This window comes from Curcuma longa, chromosome 1, assembly GCF_044706935.1.
Source record: "Curcuma longa cultivar G26 ecotype Majalengka, Jawa Barat chromosome 1, ITB_CL_G26_1.1, whole genome shotgun sequence".
NCBI classification, from domain to species: Eukaryota; Viridiplantae; Streptophyta; class Magnoliopsida; order Zingiberales; family Zingiberaceae; genus Curcuma; species Curcuma longa.
Window position 1 is genome coordinate 21,298,140 of NC_133861.1, and position 20,966 is coordinate 21,319,105.

General features: G+C 33.2%; 1 protein-coding gene and 1 pseudogene across 1 annotated transcript in view; both read right to left on the reverse strand.

The window, feature by feature from the left end:
* Nucleotides 1–2: 2 nt before the first annotated feature.
* LOC141811958 (uncharacterized) lies at nt 3–4,942 on the reverse strand (annotated as a pseudogene).
* A 1,691-nt stretch (nt 4,943–6,633) lies between these two features.
* The window catches only part of LOC141826101 (uncharacterized), a 49,031-nt gene continuing 34,698 nt past the window's right edge, over nt 6,634–20,966 (reverse strand). The window contains exons 25-33 of the mRNA XM_074713357.1: nt 17,632–17,813; nt 17,234–17,434; nt 16,877–17,120; nt 13,711–13,818; nt 13,540–13,598; nt 9,201–9,579; nt 7,559–9,109; nt 6,943–7,150; nt 6,634–6,799 (exon numbers count right to left, since the gene is read on the reverse strand). Coding sequence (XP_074569458.1) covers nt 6,705–6,799; nt 6,943–7,150; nt 7,559–9,109; nt 9,201–9,579; nt 13,540–13,598; nt 13,711–13,818; nt 16,877–17,120; nt 17,234–17,434; nt 17,632–17,813 — 3,027 coding nt within the window. The 3' untranslated portion in view covers nt 6,634–6,704. The remainder of the gene's footprint in view (nt 6,800–6,942; nt 7,151–7,558; nt 9,110–9,200; nt 9,580–13,539; nt 13,599–13,710; nt 13,819–16,876; nt 17,121–17,233; nt 17,435–17,631; nt 17,814–20,966) is intronic.

The following is a 20,966-nucleotide window of genomic DNA, read 5'->3' on the forward strand; positions in this document are numbered from 1 at the left end:
ATTTTCATAGGAAGGAAAATGCTATAGAAAAAGTTTGATATAACAAAAAGTATATTTATTGCACGTAGAAAAATGTTTAGGCTAAAAGCTGGAACCTTTATTGAGAATATGTTTTCTTTGCCAGTGTATGCAAAAAGCGAATGAGGGGCTTCTTTGCACTGGTCAACTCAACATCGTTCGCCACCACGCTCCCATTCACTAGAATGCCTCCGGCTGATTGTACTCTTCGAACAAGTTTCCGTAGTTCCTGTTGATACTGTTAGCTGAATCTGAAGGAACTTATCTATCAAAAATTCAATAATTTGGAAGTCTAACATTGGAATCAAACACCATTGCAAATATAGATCAGATAGTTGATGCGGAGAAACAATTTGGGGTTTAAAGTAATTGGCAGATAATATTTCTGTAAAATAATGGAGTATTGAGTCCAAAGATATTTCTCATAAACAAACACTAGACTTCCATTAGCAAATTGACAGAAACGAAGGGTAAATTATCAGAAACCAAAAGTTTCTTTAATGAAATTCCAGACTGGAGTTTTGTTGAAAAACCATATTGTCTTTAGATTCCTCCAAATACTAGGTCATCCCAACATTTGGGAGGATCATAAGAGGAAAGGAAGAAGACAAAGAAAAACCTGAACGATACTTTTGGATCATCAAAGTTTGACCTTAACAAACTAACTGATGTGGAAGGTTTAATATAGGCTTGTCAGAAAACAAATTTTTAAATTGATCTTGCTATAAATGCCATAGGGCAAATCGATGGCCTGGTGCAAGAATGCTGATGTTGAATGCAGTTAAACAAAAGGTCAGCAAGAGAGAAGCAACTCACACTAAACATACATCCATTTAAGATTTTCTAAACAACAGTGCAAGGAAACTTCAAGATCCTAGCCTGGTTAATGTCTATATCATACCTGCCGATCAAAGTCAACATTATGGATGGAATACACTTCCTTTGAGATTGAGGGATCCTTATCTACAAGGCCTTCAAACCATCTCAAAACTATTTCTTCATACCTTCCGGATTTCTAGTTGACAATTGCAAGAAGTTAGGTCAAAATTGATACTATTTGCTACATTTGGTCGAGACAAGCAACTATTGTCTAACCTCCCCAGAGTCCCATGAGTCATCGACAACCTCATGATCATCTGTGCTTTCTTCCACATCATCATCTTCAACAGGTAGTGCCTCAGGACCTGCCAGAGCAAGAAGCCTACTGTTGTCACCATCTTTAGAAGCCTGGATTAGAGCATCCATCAGCTCAGGCTCTGCTTTGCGCAAGAGTCGTCCTAAACCGTAACAAGCGTGTCATCATAAGTAGCCAAAATAGTAGGCAGTCAAAGTTCAAACAAGCATTAAGACATTTTAAACCTCTAAGTCAACAAGATTGTGATTCAAACAGAAATTTATAGAAGTTAACTTGCATGTACATTTGATATTAACTGGTTTAGGACAATACATGAGAAACGAGAAGTGTTATGATTGTGATTCCCATCTTTTGCTTTTGAATTTTGATTCTTAAGAATTTGTTATCAGGGGATTTATCTCATCCCAAAAATAATTAATTTGTTTGTGACGCACTAAAAGTTTGGATCACAATCTTGTTAATATCAAAAGTGTATGTTTTAAGTGTAGGTAGAAGTTAAAAAAACAATGTTTTTGGCACAAACTTGACACTGAGTAACTTGAACTCAAAATAAAGTGTAGGTAAAAGTTAAAACTAATTATATACCCTCTCTTAAAAGTTATTCTTAGTTCTAGGATGCATATAAGCCTCATTTAGATTAGTAAAAATGACAATTACCTTAAAAAAAGAGTTACAACGTGATTAAATGCAAGATGCATTAACAATTTAGCATTTTAAAACCTTATATCAAAACCTATCTAAACTTAAGATTTTTTTTGCATGATCACATATTTTTCGTATGTAGAAGAATCAAAATTAGCACGCCCTCCAAATTTCTCAGATTTTATATATTTTTTAGAATTTGTTATAAATTTCTAAAACTTGGCATGCAAAATTTGAACTAAACCTTAAAAGCTTTAGCCAACTATGTAACGATTTCAATTGAAAGTGTTGTGTCATTTCAGTATTGAGTGTTTAATGCAGCTAATAAGTCTTTTATACCTTACAATGTTTGTATATTGTAAAACATTGTGATAACATGCTTAAACATAATTTTAACATATATAGCATGAACAATAGAGCTTTTGGTACTTGGTTGGAACCTAAAGATAGTGTTGGTATAAGTTACAATATTATCATTTGGCCACATTTGAAAATATTTTTTGATCCTATGGTGCTTATCATGATTATATAAATGTTTTTTCATGAATTGATTAAAAATATTATATTTTTTTCATGTTTATATTATGCAATTGTTTGAATGAAATTAATAAGCACACTTGAAATCAGAGGAATTCATTAATGCTTACTTATTTGATCATCATGGTTGATTCATATTTATTGTGATTATATAATCATAAATTTGTTAATGCATATTTTCATTTACATAAATGAGTAGTTTTTTCATGTATGGAAAAGGGAGAAGTAAGAGAATTAAATTAATAAATTTCTGCCAATGTGAAAACAAAGTCATCACCTCAAGGGTAGCTCAACATGAAGGTGCGGGGGTTTCATAGGATGCCCAATTAAAGAGAGCTAAAGATGAGGGGGTACTTTAGGTTTCTCATTACCTTGATGCATTGATGCATGTTTATACTCAATGTTAGATCTAAGTTAAACAAATAATTAAAAATCAATAAAAAGAAGATTGCTGGAAAAATGGTATCTCCCTTGTGATTGGGATAGTCTACATTATTTTGATAGTTTGATAATACAACTTAGGTGTATATTTGATGGTGTTACATTGAAACCTCAAGTTAGTCATACAATGATGACTTTGAAGTTCGATGGTAGGTAGCCTAGAATGAGTGGCGATGAGCTTGAGGGCATGAGGCCTGAAATGAGAGGATGCTCGGAGTACGCAATGCAAAGAACCTAGATTGAGGAAGAGCTTGATGGAAGAGAGTAGTAGGTGGCTTGGATCAAAAAGGTGCTCAGAGTATTCAAGGGCAAGAGACAAATTGAGGAAGAACTTGAAGTACTTGAGGGCGGAAATTCAAATTAAAGAACTTGGTTGACTCAAGGCCATGAGGTCCACATCGAGGAGGCACTTGAATGACTCAAGGGCGGGAAGCTTGAATCAAGGAGTTGAATAACATATAAACTTTGTGTGATTACAATGATGTAATCTTGGATTTATTTTTGGGCATGTAAATTGTATGATGTGTGATTTACTAAGTGGTTGGTAAGCTACCGGGGGTTAGTGTTCAAGTCGTGCGATGTTGGAGTGTTTTCAAGTTGTGTTTGTTAATTAGCTTTAAGTCTCAAACCTTATAATGGGCTTATAAATATTGTAAGAAGATCAAGAGGTTGCCCAAGTTGAAACTACTGTAGCATGCTAGAAATACCATACCAGTCTACAAATCTTGTAGCAATCTGAAAACATAATCGATAGTTAATAAAAAATGGCATCAGTCATTGTAGCAATTGACTGAAATATTGTAGCAGTTGACTGGAAGTTAATCTTTAACCAACAGAAGTTTTTGTTTGGGTTGTAATCAACTAGAATTGTGTCCAATCGATTGAATAAGCTTTTAGTCAACTATTATCTAGTTGACTGGAAGCTTGATTTAGTCGATTAAAAGGCCATTTCTGAATCACGATTAAATTGGAAGTGTTTACAATTGATTGAAGATGTTACCAGTAGACTGAAAGGTTGAGCAATTGATTAAAAGATTATTTCAGTTGACTGAAGATATAACGTTTGGAAATTCAACATTTACATACGAGTGGTCAAGTCAATTGGGATGGAATTCCAATCGAGTGGAGGTGTCCAAATCAGCTTTGTAAATAAATGTTTGAGCCTCAAATATATAAGCTTTTGGAGAGCTTTTGACCACCAAGCACATACAAAAAGATATATTTAAAAGATGTATCCTTTGTTCAACTACATTAGTAAATGCATTGGCTGTAAAATCTCATAGAAGCTATTTTCTTGTATTGTTGACTGAGAGACATTTCAGTAGCAATTGAGCCAGGCTTTCCATTTAGTTCCAGAATCCCACATTTGTTATTGCTTTGACTATCGTGATACATTGTTACACACACGCTATTAACATTTATTTATTTAAGTTTATTGTGAGCGAGAAATTGGTCAAACCAGGCCATGCCATGGAAAGCCTGGCTCAATTGCCACTCAAATGTCTCTCAGTCAACAATACAATAAAAGAGCTTCTATGAGATTTTAGTCCCATTAACACCAAATATTATCGAGATTTTGCCTTTTTTTTTCAACTTACCAATGTAGTTGAACTGCCTCCTCCTCCCTTCCCGGACATCAGGACCCATTCTCTATTCGAAACAAAAATCCAGTCCCAAATAAAACATAGAAACAAAACAAGGATCATAATACAGAAACTCAGTAGAACGGTAATACAAAGGATACATCACCTTTACTAGCGTTAGGGCTTCGAAGACCTCACGCTCCACTGAAGCAATTCTGCAAACAGAGCCTGAGCATAAGAAGCAAGAAAGGAAAAAAAAAACTCGCATTTCAATAGCCTCTCTTTGCGTGTGGACAAGGAAATACCGGACCTAAGAACTTGTTTGATCTGTGGGGTGGAGAACTTGGCGAGTTCCATACCCCAGCGGACAGCTCGGCTAGCCTCCCGCTTGAGCTCGTTCCGGCTCTTCTTGACCGCCGGCGCGTCTGTCTCGCCCTCCTCGTCGCCGTCGGTTACCTGCGGACCGAGAGACCGGAGGGCACGTGCAGAGGAGGAGAAGAGATGCGGGTGATTCCAGGCGGAGAAGAGAGGGGAGCCGCGGCCAAGGGGAATGCCGCAGCGGGATGACTACGACAGCTTGGGCCATGTCCCTGTAGCTTCTGTCTTTGAAGTGTTCGGATTGGACAAAATTCTCATGCAGTGGAAAGTTATAAACTAGTGTAAATGGGCCGGGCTTTGAGGTCCACTCGTGACCCTCTTAGGCTTGCTATCGCCTCCATTTATTAAAATAATTAAGATAATACAAAAGAAAAGATTCTTTTTTCCCTGTTTTTAATAAATTAAGGAATTGACAAAAAAAATATTATTAGGTTGTATTTATAAATAAATTTTTTAGACATAAATATTTATTTGATTATAGTAATAGACTAAAATCGTTTGAAATGATTATTAGATTATCTATTCATGAATAAAAATTATAATTACTTGAATGATAAAGTTGCAGATCTAGTACAATTGAATCACTTGACAACTACTTAAGTTGATTGGAAGGTATGGAGTTACTTTCAGGATATAGTTGAGTTGATTATGACGAAGCAGAATTGTAGAAGAAGACAAGGGTTTCAATCTCTACGAAGTCGAGACAATACCTTTCTCCGTCGTGATCAACTATAACTTCTCGATTAACCTCCTCACAAATGATCGTGAGACCCATCATGTAGAACTGCTGAAGTGGCAAATTCCACTATTTTATAGAAGAAAAAGAAGGTATGGAGTTGACTAAAGACGAGAATTGACTAATTACATTTTTATGATCAATATTTAATCTACTTATTAGAGTTTGAGTGATAGCATGGTGAAACTTATCAAACGTTATTTCAGAGACGAGGAAAAATTATAAACAAGCTAGTTAAGCTATATGAAAATTTCTTAACGATGCAGGAAACTCCAAGAAAAGCATTGTAAGAAGAATCATCGATAGGGTAACCAAGAAAGAATGGTAAGTCTAAATCTAATCAACACACAATATGTTTTGTTTTCGATGTAAAAGAATCACACTCATGAAATAAAATCAAAGTTCATTTCATGTACTACACGTTGCAGAAGAAAAGAAAGGTTATTATAATATAAAATGTCTATATAAGAGAAGCAAAAAAAATTAAGAGAGATCTCCAGGTAGGGAATAATATAACATTTTCACATCTAAGTTTTAAATTACAAAAATCTCTTCTAATAAACTAACGAGAAAAAATTTATGACTACTTTCAGGTTGGCGGCCACAGTTAGTCATAATACGAATCTATTACTAAAGAAGTTATACGATTAGAACATTTAATTACATTTTTACCAATTACACAAAATAATAAGATCTTTAATAAAATTAATTTTATTAAATATATGCAATTGGATTTATAATGATTCCTATTATAGTCCATTTATTTAGAAGACACCATCACTAACACATTCTACTAGAACCTGTTTTAGGTCAATTTTATTTGAGCTTGCGTACGGATGGTTCTAGTAAAAGGGGTGATGGTATGATTTTAGAAGGTGGTATAGAAGAATTTTTTAAAATGATACAATTTTCAATAAACAGCATCAATAGACATAATAACAATAAGTTAATGGATCATAGATTCAAAAGGCATTATGGACCATGGATTCAAGTGGAGTGGTAGTACAAGAAGTGAAGGCACTGACAAGGATGACACTACCATCGAAAGATCTTAGCAAAGATAAATATACGGTTTTTTTTATAATTATTAAAGAACCCCTCAGGAACATTAGCGTTCCAATAACTTAACTAGCTTGTCATTAGTAGGACAAAACAACAAAAAATGAAGAAAAAAGAAATGATAATTGAAAATAATTGGAAGGAAAAGGTGACAGTTTACATGCATAAACCATAATTAATTGCTAGTTTGCAACATTCCAGGGTATAAAATTGCTATTATCTGCTTTACAGACCATGTTGCATTTTTGAATTGCGCAAGATGCTCAATAGCTGGAGGAGAAGAAAAAAGAGTAATTGTCAGAACTGAGAAAGCAACGCGTTAAAACAACTACTTGTCTAACTGAAATTAGGCCACGAAATTCATAACAGTAGGACTGATTGTCTAAAAGGATGAGCAAGAAAACAGTTTGTACCTTGCATTAGTCCTTCAATTTCTTTGGAGAAATCTTCAACACGCCCTAGAACTGGTTTTATTCCGCAAAATTGGGAGAGTGAAAATTCCAAATACAAAGATTTTTCCAACATCTGCAAAAGCAAAAGGCACAAACTCTCTTTCTCTGGCTCCATGGGGATTTGCCTGTTGGCTCCACAAACCTCAGAGACTATAGCAATTGCTTGATCCTACATCATAATAAAGTGGCATAATTTGCCATGATGAGTGGAAGATTGTGACCTTCCAGCAAGACCAGCATCAGGTTCTTCAAAGTGTAGAAAACAGAACAAAGTTCATGCTATCTATTCATTGATTTACAATTGTTGTAATTATCTAATAAATAGCTATGCGATCTACGCCAAACTAATATTTTGAATATTATACAATCCTAAAAATATCTTCCAAACTGTAAGTACAACAAAGTATTCAAATTACTACCATAGGAGGGATTCACTATTTCTGCCGTGACATCCAATGGCCACATTGATGAAACTAGCAAACTAGTAAAATGGCTCATATAAAACTTTAATCAGGAGTTAATTTCTAGTCTCTAGTGATAATCTATCAATTACTAAATAATTCAGAATGAATTTTACCTGTATGCCATGCAAAATCTCAGGTGAAGGAAGTTCAGGAAAGCATGCAAGATCTACAAAGTCCACTTCGTCTGCCCTCTTTGCAGCTGCTTTAGCTTGAAAGCAGAGGAATTTCAAAAGAAGCAAAGCTATCTCGTATATATGTAAAGCAACTGTATCAGAAAAACTAGACTGGTGATTAGAACCAACACTGTTAGTTTCTTTATCTTTGACCACCAGTGACGAAATTGTGTTATCATAACTTGTAGATTTGGCATGAAAACTGGAAGCAGGAAGCATAAACCATCCATGTTTGCTCTTAATGATTGAAGGCATTCTATGAAGCTCAACCTCCTCCTCTGTCGATGGCTGCCAAAGAACAGTTAAAAACCTGTTTGGTGAATCCTTAATGTGCTGATCTCCCTTGCTTATAAATGCCAAAAGATGAATGATAGTCATTCTTAATTCTGAGTCCATCAATTTCATGTCACTGATCCATGAGGCATGATATCTTGCAAGCAAGCATAAAAGCAAGAGAGCATGCTGGGTTAGTTTCAGAGAAGTGAGAGTATGAAGCTGTGTTTTCTTCTTGATATGCTCATCAGCAAGATGATACATTGCAGAAAAATAAAATGAGAGCATATAGGGTTTCTCAGAAAAGAAGAAACGTTGAGCAGTGACCAAAACATCTTCTACATAATGATTATTATCACCTAGTGATTCTATCACTGCAATGAAAATTGACAAACTGAGAACCCAACTCTGCAGATACTTTTGATCATCAATGGTGGCAACAACATTTTTGTCCAGATTATTGGATAAGGAGCTATCCTCATGTAACCGACTTAACAGCACCATAATTGGGGAAAAAAACTTGCTCGCAGAAAGCATCTCTGCTCCACCTTTTGTTTGTCCCAAAGTCAATAAGAAACTCAGAAACACAGGAACATTAGCCAGAGCATTTATCTCTTGAATGTTATAGAGAATCTGCTGCAGTGGTAGATGATTCCTAATAATTGGAAACCAAGTCTCGGGTGTCAATGTCCTTAAAATTATATCAATTGAAGCCACAGAAAGGTTAGAATATTCTGTGTCTTCTGCATACTTGCAAAGAAGTGGCAAAAGTTCAATCTGTATGAGAGATGCATCACCTAGCAGTTTGACCTCAATATCTGAATTATCTTCTGAATGTTCAATGTGATTACTGAACTCGAGAGATTTCAGAAGCAATGTCATCAGAAGCTTCACTGCTCTTCTCAGAACAGGAGTTAGAGGCCTGGTATTAGCCAAAACTTTGATGATTGAGCTAGATGATTTAATTACAAGTATACAAGAAGGCAGGAAGTGTCTATTATTAATTTTCTGTGGACCATGCTTGAATAAGATTACTGAGAGAAAGAGCAACAATTCTTGTTGTGTAGTGAACATTCTTAGAAATCTAAGAGGCAGATTTGGCTCTAGGGCTAGAGAATCTGTTGCTTCTTGTAAACAATTGCAAAGATATAGAATGCTTGATTCAACAGCTTTCTTTGAGATATCTTTATGATTGAACAGTGGTTTTGTACTTTTCACCTTTTGTCAAAAAAATAAATAAAATGATATAAGATATCACAAAAAGGAAAAAGAAAAGAAAAAAGTGAATATTTATGAAAAAAATACTTACATTTCCTTTGTACACAAACAGCACCGATAAAAGAGCTTTCAAACAGGAATGTTTGGAGTCTGTAATGTTTGAAGACAAATTAGCTGAATGCATATAAACAAACATCCTCTGGGATACTTCTTTACATGCTTTCCATTCAGAATATTCCCATAACTCTAATCCAATCTCATCTTCAACCTTTTTTATATCAAACATGCTGACAACTTTATGAGGAAGATCAAAATTCCTTTTGTATGTACTATCATTGCATTCAAATACTCCCAAACTAAGTAGGAAATTCAAAAGCTCCTGAAATGGACCAGATGTAATCTCTCGGCCCTCCAACTTTCCTAGTAGATGATAATAAAGATCACTGACGACAAGATTAGTTGGGTCCTCACTGCAAAAAATGGTGGCAATCATAAGAAACATTACTAGAATGATCCTATGCAAAAAAATAACTATAATCATATAACAAAACCAACTTTTAATCCATAAACAAAACTGTGATATGCATATCAATATTCTCGTATATATACTCCAGCTTACGAAGAAGAATTAGAAATAATAAGAAAAATAGACTAAAATAGTTGGGTCTCATATCTATTTTTTCTAATAATTAATTGTGCCTATAGGCTATATGTAACAGTGTAACGTGTTTTACTAAATAATACAAACCTATTTTGCATTGGATCAAAACAAGAGTCAACATTAAGTCTATTTTTTCAGTTTGAATTATTCAAATAACAACCGCATCCAAGATAAATCTCCTCAGTTTAAGTCATTTGTAGATCATTTCATAGTAAATCAATTGTTGGAATTTTGTTTTGTAAAAAACAAAAAAAAAATTATGGACATCAACGATGACTCAGAAAATAAGATAGAGAATTCTGATGAAAGCAGTAGTTCATAGCAGAGGAGTGCAACATGTTGAAGATGTCTGCAAGCGTGAAGAGTCATTTAGAAAATATTTATCATTGGTGAGCATGATCAAGCCATGATGAAATATATTTTCTTATTTTATCGGACGAGACAACAAAAAAAAGAAGAAAATCAAACCTTAATTCTATGAAAGTGAAGATAAAAAAAGATACAATTATTCCATACTAACTGGAAAGAGTGTCTGAAAAAGGTAATAATAAAATTGAATTCTAGAGAAATAAAGTAGAGAAGAAAATACATCAGTTCCTCACTGGAAGAGTTAACCAAGAAAGATAATGAAAAAACCATGCTCAACAAAGATTGTGAAATTATTGTTACTTATACTTGGAAAAGACGATCAAACAAGGATACTAAAACACACAGTTTAACAAAGTTCTGCAAAGCCAAGGAGAATGATGCAATTTAAAATTTAAGTAAAAGTTAGGGTTCAAGTTTATTTTATAGTTTTAAATTTCTAAAAGCTTGTTATAATAGGATCGCTTGACCTTGTCTTAAAGCTAGTTGATATTTAACATGGTTTATAGAAGGGGTTTAGATCTCTTTGTGATGAATATTCTCAATTTTTCCTCATCATAAAATTTTTAGAGTTCAAGATTGTTCCACTATCATGTGTTGGGACGTCACCGAAAACACTCAGACAAAAATAAGGTACATGGGGTCATTAGAAAAGAAGATAGAAAAATATTACACTATTGGAAAGGAATTTATGTATAGCCCCAATACATGAAACAAAAAAGATAGTAATTAGATTTAGATAGTGTAATCATGTTTAAAAAAAACTAATATATTTAGTGTTAGATGTGTTGATCAATTAAACCCGCCAATGTCGATCCCAAGCTCAGATGAAAAAGAGCAAAAGTTACGCATTAGGTTGTCAACCAATATGAACTTTCAGACAAATTTCAATGAATGAATTCATCAAACTATTGTGTTAATGCTAGAATATACTTCGGAATGAATGCGTTGCAGGGTCTGACTAGTAATGTCTCGGCAAGGACCACCATCTCTCCATGAGAACTTGGATGCAGTGTTAAATTATATTATAAGAAAACTAATTGTCTAAGATTTGGAACACAGAATTTAGGAACACTCACTGGTAAAATAATGGAGGTAGTAGATACAATGATTATGAGAAAAATTTATATTTTGTGCGTACAAGAGACAAAATGGGTAGAAGAGAATGCAAAAATGATAGAGAATTCAAGTTTTAAGTTATGGTCCATAAGGAGTAAAACAAAAAATGAAGTAGATATTGTTGTCGATATCTCAATAAAGGATAAACTAGTAGGAGTAATTAGAAAGGAAGATAGGATTATAGCTCTCAAGATAACGGTGACAAAATAAACTATATTTATAATTAGTATACATGCACCTCAAATGGGATTAGATGAATACACCAAATCTAAATTTTAGGACGACCTAGATAAGCTATTAAAAAACATTCTGCCCATCGAAATGATTTTAATAGAACGAGATCAAAATAGGCATGCAGGAGTAAAAAATGAAGAATATAATAGGGTGCATGTGGATTATGAGTTTGGAACAAGAAATTAAGATGAGAAAACTATATTGAATTTTACGATAACATGACCTTATACTAGTTAATACATTTTTGTCACGTTCAAAAGTGAGAATAATAAATCGCAAATTGACTTTCTTATGGTTAGAAAGAAGCTAGAAAAATTTGTAAAGATCGCAAGGTCATCCTTAAAGAAAACTTAAGTAAAGAACAAAGTTAGTAGTATTGGATATGCGCCTCAAGAATAATATCAATAGAAGAAAAATATAAATGACTCCTACAATTTAGTGGTAGAAGTTAACGGATGGTAAACAAAACATATTTAAGGAAAGGGTAGGAGTCTAAATATTAGGAAAAATATACGGCAACTCGAATACGACAAGGGATAAGATGATATCAATGTTGAAAATAGTAACTAAGAGTGTACTCAATGAATCAAAGATATGTGCATAACCAAATAAAGAATATTAATGGTGGAATAAGAAAAGACAAGAGAAAATGAAGAAAAATGAACAGCCTAGAAAATATTATATACTTGTAAGAACGAGGAAAATTTAAAGGAATATATATTTTTTAGGAGACGTAAAAAAATATAATATTTTCATGGTTGCATGAGGAAATTTTACAAGTCATTAGTTTAATACTCCTTTAGTTTGTAAAATTTTTATATTAAACTACAAGTATTCATCAATACAATAGAATGAAATTTCCTCATGCATGAGCAACTTTAATGGTGGCACGAGGAAAATATTAGTACTAATGTACTAATGCATGAGAAAATATAAAGTCTACTCGTTAGTTTAATACTCCTTTAGTTTGTAAAATTTTTATGTCTCCTTTATTCTTATATAAGGGAACTTTCTCTTGTACTAATGGTGGCGCACGTATATTTTCATGCCACCATGAAAATTTCTCTTGTAAAATATTAATGGTGGCATGAGAAAATTTCATTCTATTGTACTAATTATGCTTATATCAGGGGTTAGCCACATGTTATGACATGTCACATGTGTTTCCTCATATTGTTGCCTAATAATCCATAAATGATATTGATAGAAGTTCATGTCAATAAGTGGATATGATCACACCAACTTATTCATCATAAGGAGTAAAGATAAGTCAATAAATTAAAGAAAACACTATATCATCTAAAAGAGGGACAAGAGCATGGAAGAAGTGCATTGATTTTTCATTTCTACCATAAGATTAAATTCCAAAAGAGCATGCATTATATCTGAAGCTCAGCAATTCTAACAACATACTTTTAATTTGTATCTATGTTGATGTTCTGATTGAAGACTTTAAGAGGTTCATGACACATGGGTTTGAAAAACAAACCTTGGCCTTGTGTCATACTTTCTTGGCATTCAACTAGTTCAAGGTAATAATCCTACCTATTTCAAGCAAATTGATAGGAGTTTGAGATCTCGCATGATGAACCATATAGAGTAGGATTCACTAGCAATTTTTTTTTAATTTTATTTAAAACACAATTTAATGAATCAAATTTATATAATAATTGAAGACCCTTCAACAATTTCTGTTGACAATGTTTTTCACAATCAACTAGACCAAGAATCTTGTCATACAAGTAAGAAATGAGCATACTGAGATTCCATTCCCTTAGAGATCATGCTGACAAAAATGGAGGTCAACTTAGAACATTGTAGTATTTTAACCAAACCATTGAAGCATCAAACAAGCTGAACCACATGCTGGAACTGACTAAGCTAGAGACATCTATTATTTAACCACTATTAACTTTACAGAATTCTATGAATGCTTGTTAAGAGTTTAGAAGCTTAGTTGACATAACTTCCAACCAAATTTTACTTACACAAGTTAGCACAATATAAACTAGCAAGAAACTCAAAAATGATACAAGTCAGCCAGCAATACCTGTGGCCACGAAACGCATATTGAGACAGCAAAGCAGAGAAGGCAGGATGCGCTTTTAACTATATATTAAAATACAAAAAGTAATTAAATGAATACAAGATCAGATTTCTAGTTGAAAGCAGAAAGAAGCAATCCTGAATAATTCAATAAAATGATCTATTTGAAACTAACCTTGTTGTAGATATCATGTATCTTGTTAACCAATGAAATAGACAAGCTACCAAAGTCACCAGAAGACACTCTAATTATTAATTGCACTATGCAAACACAAACTGCCACCTATCAAAAATAATTTTCAGTCAACAATCTGATTGCTATTAAAAATTATTAAAAAAAGTTTAAATAAAAAATAATAAAACGCAGAGGTGATGGGAAGTTTGGAAAGCATTATGGACAACAATACACCTACCACAGTTCCAGAGCCTATCACTGTAAGAGAACAAATCCAGGACTCAATGTGGCCTACCAACTACGGTTGTCAAAATCAATATCAACAGTGGGATAGGATGGTCAAAAGTCTAAATATTGAGTTTATCAAATTGGTAGGATCAGAATAATAAATGAGATAAATTATATCTAATCATAATGAGGTACACTGTCTCACCAAATAAATATAATTAATAATATACATTAAAAATAATATCAGAACTAATAAAGTTAATTAGCAATACATGATATATTATCAGAATACAAGCAATGCCATATTTGACATAGCATGAAGACGAACACAAACCTCACACAGGGAATCCTCATACCTAGAAGAAAAGGTAGAATTCCTGTTAATCTAAGTTGCTTTTACATAAGATACACACTTTTATACATTCAATCCTAAAAAATATATAGAAATAATTAAATAATTCAGAAAATATAATAATCACAAATTGATTTACTGAAACAAATAAATTAACAAATCACTTGACTAATTACTAAACAATTTAACATTCAAAAGTAGAATATTATTTCTCAATCTACACCATTCTCCCAATCAGTATTCTCCCCATCACAAAGAAAATGACTCCATTGAGTGGGGAGATCAAGACCTCCAACACTCCATATAGGTGCAAAATGGGAATGCCTTTGTAGATAGATTAAATGATTATTGCTCCATTTCTTCACGTAACTAAGGAGCAAGGAATCAAATATTGTGCTTACTAATCCAAGAATCATCAATGCCCGAAAATCCTTTATAATAAATTAGGTACCTCTAAATGCTCTTGTGAGAAACTGAAAGTGTGTGAGAGTGTCCATAATACATTTAATTTGAGCGAGTTGTGTCACAAATAGGAGTATAGGAACCAATAAGGCGGGAGCATAATCTATAGAAAAATCAACAAATAAGAAAAAATCATCAGACAAGGGGCAAGAGGAAGAAGCATGAAGTATTTTGAATTAGTTAATAAGAAAGCATTCGAGATGGATACTAACAAACACATAATCTCATATGTTAAACTCCTTAAATTTACGATGTGCATCGGCCTAAATTTTGTAACCTTCATTGCTCAATGCAATCTCCCTCTTGATATAAACAAGAATCTACCAAATATAAACAAAAAACTATCAACTAACTCAGGCGAATAGGAAATGATAGATAAAGGAATATAATCAACAAAATAATGAGCATCTAAACCATAAAATAAATAAAAATAATTTTTTCTTTTTAAAAATATTATCAGATAACTTTTATTTGATAAAAAAATATTTTATTATTTATGATTTCATATTAATAAGAGTTAGTTGCCATCTAAATCACATAGAAGGGGCAATAGTTTTTTCTCAATCAATAAAACCATCTGAGAGAGAGAAAGATAAGGCATTTAATCTAACACGTGGTTGTTCACAAAGTTGAATTATTGATCTATATATTGGAATTCAAACAAGGGTCAACAAAAAATTGCAAAATCTTAAACTATCTCAGCCAAATATCAATCAATTTCATCTATTTTCATTCTTGATTTTGCTTTCAATTGTTTCCATTTAATTTCAAGTGAAATGTTTAGATAATTTCTTATGGATCTTAACTTTTTTAGAAAAAATTTCTACAACAATCATTTTGAGAAAATCAATTTCATAAAAAGGATAAATCTTTGCTAACACTGATCCAACTAGAGTGAACAGCCTCAATATCATCTGATCTTCACAACTATGCTATAAATTTCAAATAGTATTCCTCAAGATATTAGCCTTAATTTCAATGGGGCAATGCTTAATGAGAAAACAAAGTAATTTCCACCAAGGAATTGTGGAAGCTATACTAAGCAAAGCACAGCTTACAACTAAAGTAAGAGTAACTGGATAAAGGAAATCATATAAGTATATGACTATTTGCATAATTGAAAAAATAATAATAATCTTTTATATTGTGATTAGTTTACAATATGGAATGGTGACAGTGAATAAAATACTTATTCTCACGGAATGGAATAGACAAAAAAACAAACGGAATTAATAGACAAGGAATAATCTACACACTAAAATACCTTTATAACTACTAATTCATCTAACCTACACAATATGCAAAAAAAAAAAAAAAAAAAAAAAACTTGATAGAACTACTCGTCTATTTTGTCCATATCCATGCAGCTTGCTCAACCCACACAACACATACAACCCACAGGATCCACTCATTTTGTCCAGCCTGTGGCAAGTTAGACCCACTCAATTTGCAATCCGTGGAGATTGAAATAAGTAGGAATAATTTTTCTTTGGATGAAATAGACTAGGAATAGGTATTTCTTGGAGTGGAGTAAGGAATAGCTGAGAAAGACAATTAAAGAATTATTTTGTTAATCAAACATAAGAACACTTATTCTAAGAATAAAATTGATATTCCTGCCGATCAAACACGCCATTAATAGGCAAGGTTCAGGGAAGTATAAAAGAGATCATTAGGAAGCTGAAACACTGATGAACATTATATATAAATACAATACAAACTTTTATTAGATTCGTGTAGAGTCAAAGCAAATGCCTTTTGAGCACAAACTCAACAAAAGTACATATGAATACCACATGCTTGATCTTCTGGAAATGTTGAATAGATCATGTAGATAAGTGTTCGATTAGATTTGGGAGATCATAAACATTAAACTGTAGAGGAAAATTAGTTTGGATTAACAATGCACAGACTATAGTTTATAAGACACTGCTACAAGTACCAATGAATTGAATAACCAAACAATCAGCATTCATCAATATCTCTTAAAAGTTATTCAATTTCCCTCATAGATTTCTGAATCAACAACAATAGAAGTAGTGATATATACATGAACATAAGGAAACAAACAAGCAAAACATGAGGACCTATATGCAAATCAATGATAAGATTAGTGGTACTTACTTTTGCACGAGAAATATCCAGTTTAGCATACCCCATGGAAGAGTAAAACTTGATTAAGCTCTCGAGTAAAGGACTATCAAACCAAGAAGTAAGAATCTCTTGAACAAACACTACATTGCTATGTCTTGGCGCCCCATTCACCACTGAAGAAGTCTGCTTAAAAGGTACTTCACATAGTGATAACTTTTCCTGAAAGAACAATTCATGCGCCATGATCTCTAAAACATTGCCTTGGCAACGGTACCTATTAAAATCATAGCTTCTTTAGGGGCAGATTAATATACAAATTAAACAACTATATAAGTACAATAATATACAAAATGGAAATAAATTAAAATTATGACATAATGAAAGCACCTCAATGGTGAAAGCTCAGCCTCTGAGTTATTATCTTTAAATGAATGACCGTTGTCACCATGTGCTGCTGAGATAAATGATTCTAATTGTTTCCAAAACTTCTTAGAGTGCCTAATCTTATCCAATATACTTGCAAATTGGGTACCCCCTTTCCATAGAGCCTTCAAGAAGTTAAGGATACTCAATAGTAGATGAGGGGCTCTGAACATAAAAGAACCAGTGTTATAATGTCACCCATTACACATATAAATTCTACATCAGAAATTAGATATGACACAATACAATAAGCTGAGAGGATCACAACTAAACTCAGGCAATCAATTATCCAATCACATGTAGGACATCAAGAATGATTAATGTACCAAGAGAACAAGTAGAGATGGAGGCACTGTAGCTACCTATCAAATAGAGCATCTGAATCTTCTATGTATTTTGTTATTGCTGTAATTGGACTAGGATTCTCTGCACTTGACTTTTCTAAAGCAGGAATAACAGCAGTCTCGTTTGCTGAATAATAGACAGCATCCGATGATACATCCATTTTATCCTTGAACGACATAAGGGAAACAAGGAGAGCAGGCTGGAATGAAATAAACTAAGTGTAAATACAGGTACTGGTTAGAAAATATAGTGCTACAGAATATTTGAGTAATGAAGAAGCCTCAAGAACATGAAACCAAGTAAATTTGAATATATTGCTTATTATGTAAGGAAAAATATGCACCGGATGTGTAAGATAAATACAAGATATCTAAATTCTAAATTGCATATCTATGATGATTCGTCTTTTCATCCACCCCCTCCATTCAGATGTCAAAATTACACTAGGACACGGATACTCCGAGTGGACACACAATATCTAAGTTACACGTGTAAAAAATTCCAAAAATTAAAGATTCAATTTAATCCTAACGATAATTTAGTGAGTAGTATGATGATTTTGCAACTAGCTTTGCAGTAGTTATTGTTTAACTGATTAATTAAATGTGGATATTAGAATTATAGGCTTAGTCTCGGATTAGCAAATTAATATTGCATACTACGTAAAAATTTTAAGTATATGTGTAATGTTCTCGTGTAATCAATAGGAATTTGTTAATCCATCCCAATTAAGTACCTTAGTAAATTCTCTCCTAGGGTTAGAGTTTCTTCTTCAATCCCCTTTGCACGACTTCACATCATCTATGTTGCCTTGGCATCCAAGAACCTACCAATCTTCCATCTACCATACTAACCTCTCTCCTGTGTCAAGTTTGCTACGTAGTTGTCACTTGTACAATTTAAGTCCCCTGTATAAGCTTTCCCTCACTCTTCATCTCATCTCCCAAGCATGCCACTTGTGGCCTCCCTTTCCACTAATATTTACGACTGTAAATGAGATGTGTGGACTTTGAATGTGTTTGGGGTTCTTCATTTATCTTATTGATATTGTTTAAGCTTGTTTATTGAAAATTTTATTGAACTTGAGCTGAACACGAGCATTTTAAATCTTAACAATAGATATTATTGTATTTATACTATAGTTAAAAAATTGATTGAATAAATAATAAGATCTTAATTATAAACATTAGAAAATAATATATAATTAGAAAATTTGTAAAATATGGAATATATTTGTAATATATTGAAAAAATTAGAATATTTTATTCATTTACAACTCCACCGGTTTGTGTTTGTCACCTACCAACTAGCCTCAGCATGGGCCCACCTCGATCACTAACGTTCCATTGAATTCCTTACCAACTACTGCATCTCTCACAAATATTGCCACCTCATCAACGAGTAGTTCCCTCTAACATCTTTGAACAAAAGAGTCATGTAACCCCCACCTATTCTTTATCTGTTTTATAAGCTCCTCCTCCATCTCTGTCTAATGCAACCTTACTACATCCACTCCAATCAACATCTTTAAAGACTCAATTGCATTACCTCTGACTCCTCTATTTTCTACTGGCCTACCTTCTCTAGAGTTTAAACACAAGCTTTTGTTAGGCACCTTACAAGGTTAATTATCCTTCTCTGTTATGGTTGGTCTCATCTATATGTTACATGGGCATCATCATGGATATAGTTGATCCCAACCAACCACCAATCACCCATCAGATATATGCATGTAACATTATCACCTTAGGCGCATCTAGCTGATCTTTAAAAGGTAGCATCTCTGGATGCCTCATCATACACAGGGTGATAAGGTCAATTAAAGATTAAGTGATGATTATTCAACCTATGTATGCCATTTAATTGGTGTCATTAATGCTAATTGAGATCTTTATTAGTTTATTTAATGTTTTGCAATGGTAACTAAGTATTTACAAATAATTCAAATTTTGGATTCGATTTGGGATAGAATAGGACTCAAAATCAAGTTAAAGTGGTTTTACACTAAATCAAACTGGATTCTAGATGAAACATTCATCATTATCAAGCCATGTTTATCCAAGTTATTTGCAAAGCCATATCACAAGTAAAAAAACAAATTAATTAAATCATTCTTTTACTACGTTAAATAATGATTTTGTTGGTCTCCATATCACCATTGCACATTCAACTCAAATATGTTAAACTCTTCTACCTATATAATCTAGTAGAGGAAAACTATATTTTAATACTTGATTATTCTCTTGTTAATGATTCTAACTTCTCCCAACGACATTCCCTCTTCCTTGTCACCCCAAGAAAGATCTTATTTATCTTTCTATATTAAAACCAATTGTCTACCTCTTCCAACCTTGGACCTCCTTCCTCTCCCTGTCTTTGTACTATGACAGCACACATGCCATCTCCTATTGTGACATCTTCGATAAGGCAACAATGTCTTGCAAAGTAATGACAATCTGCAGCTGTGAATTTTATTTGTGGTGATGTCCTTCTGTCTTTGATGAGTTCTCTAGTTGTCTTGGCAATTATCAAGAGGCATCGTTAGCATCTAGAGCAAAGAGGTGCTCTAATTGTTCTATGGGTAGATGGCATATATTGTAATCCATGCACTCTAATTCTGCCATCCTAGCTTCTTCCTTTGAATGCAATACGAAGAAGATGGAGTTCATCCTTTTATGTTATTTCATGAGGCTTGCTTGATCATGAGCTCATTTGTTAAGGTTGCGATGAGGATTAATCTTGTGGCATTGAGAGTCAATCAACCTATTCTCAAACAATTCTAGCTAACACCCATTTAATTTGACCTCCAGATTCTCCTGATTCAAGAGCAGGATAAGCCATTAGGTGCTGTGAGATATTCCGCTGATGCAGAAGTATTTCAGCAGCTTTTAAATATTTTGGAGTTTAGCTGTCTTATCATTTTACTTATTCTTTCAATACTATGAGAAACTTTCAGCAGTTTTGCTTTTAGCATCCTGCTTTGCCCGTACATAAAAGAAATCTTGTGTTTGCTTTAATAAACGAAACCATTGGTGTTGTTTCTTTTGTTCATTATGGCTGAAAAATTATGCAATTGGATATGTGTCACAAGTTGTCTAGCACTTTTTCATTTAATCCAATGGGCAGCATTGTGATTGTAGATGGGGTTGAAGTGCCTCTAAGTGAACTCAATCTTGGCAAAGGAAAATGTAAACTTGGAACATGATACGTTCTCTCAAGCAAATATAAATATGAATGCAATAGCAAAAAAAAAAGTGCAATTTTTCTTGTAGCACCTCAATGTAGTCTCACATAGAAAGTTGAAATTGTGGCCAAAGATTGGTTTTATTTATTTATTTATTTTTGTAAGGCT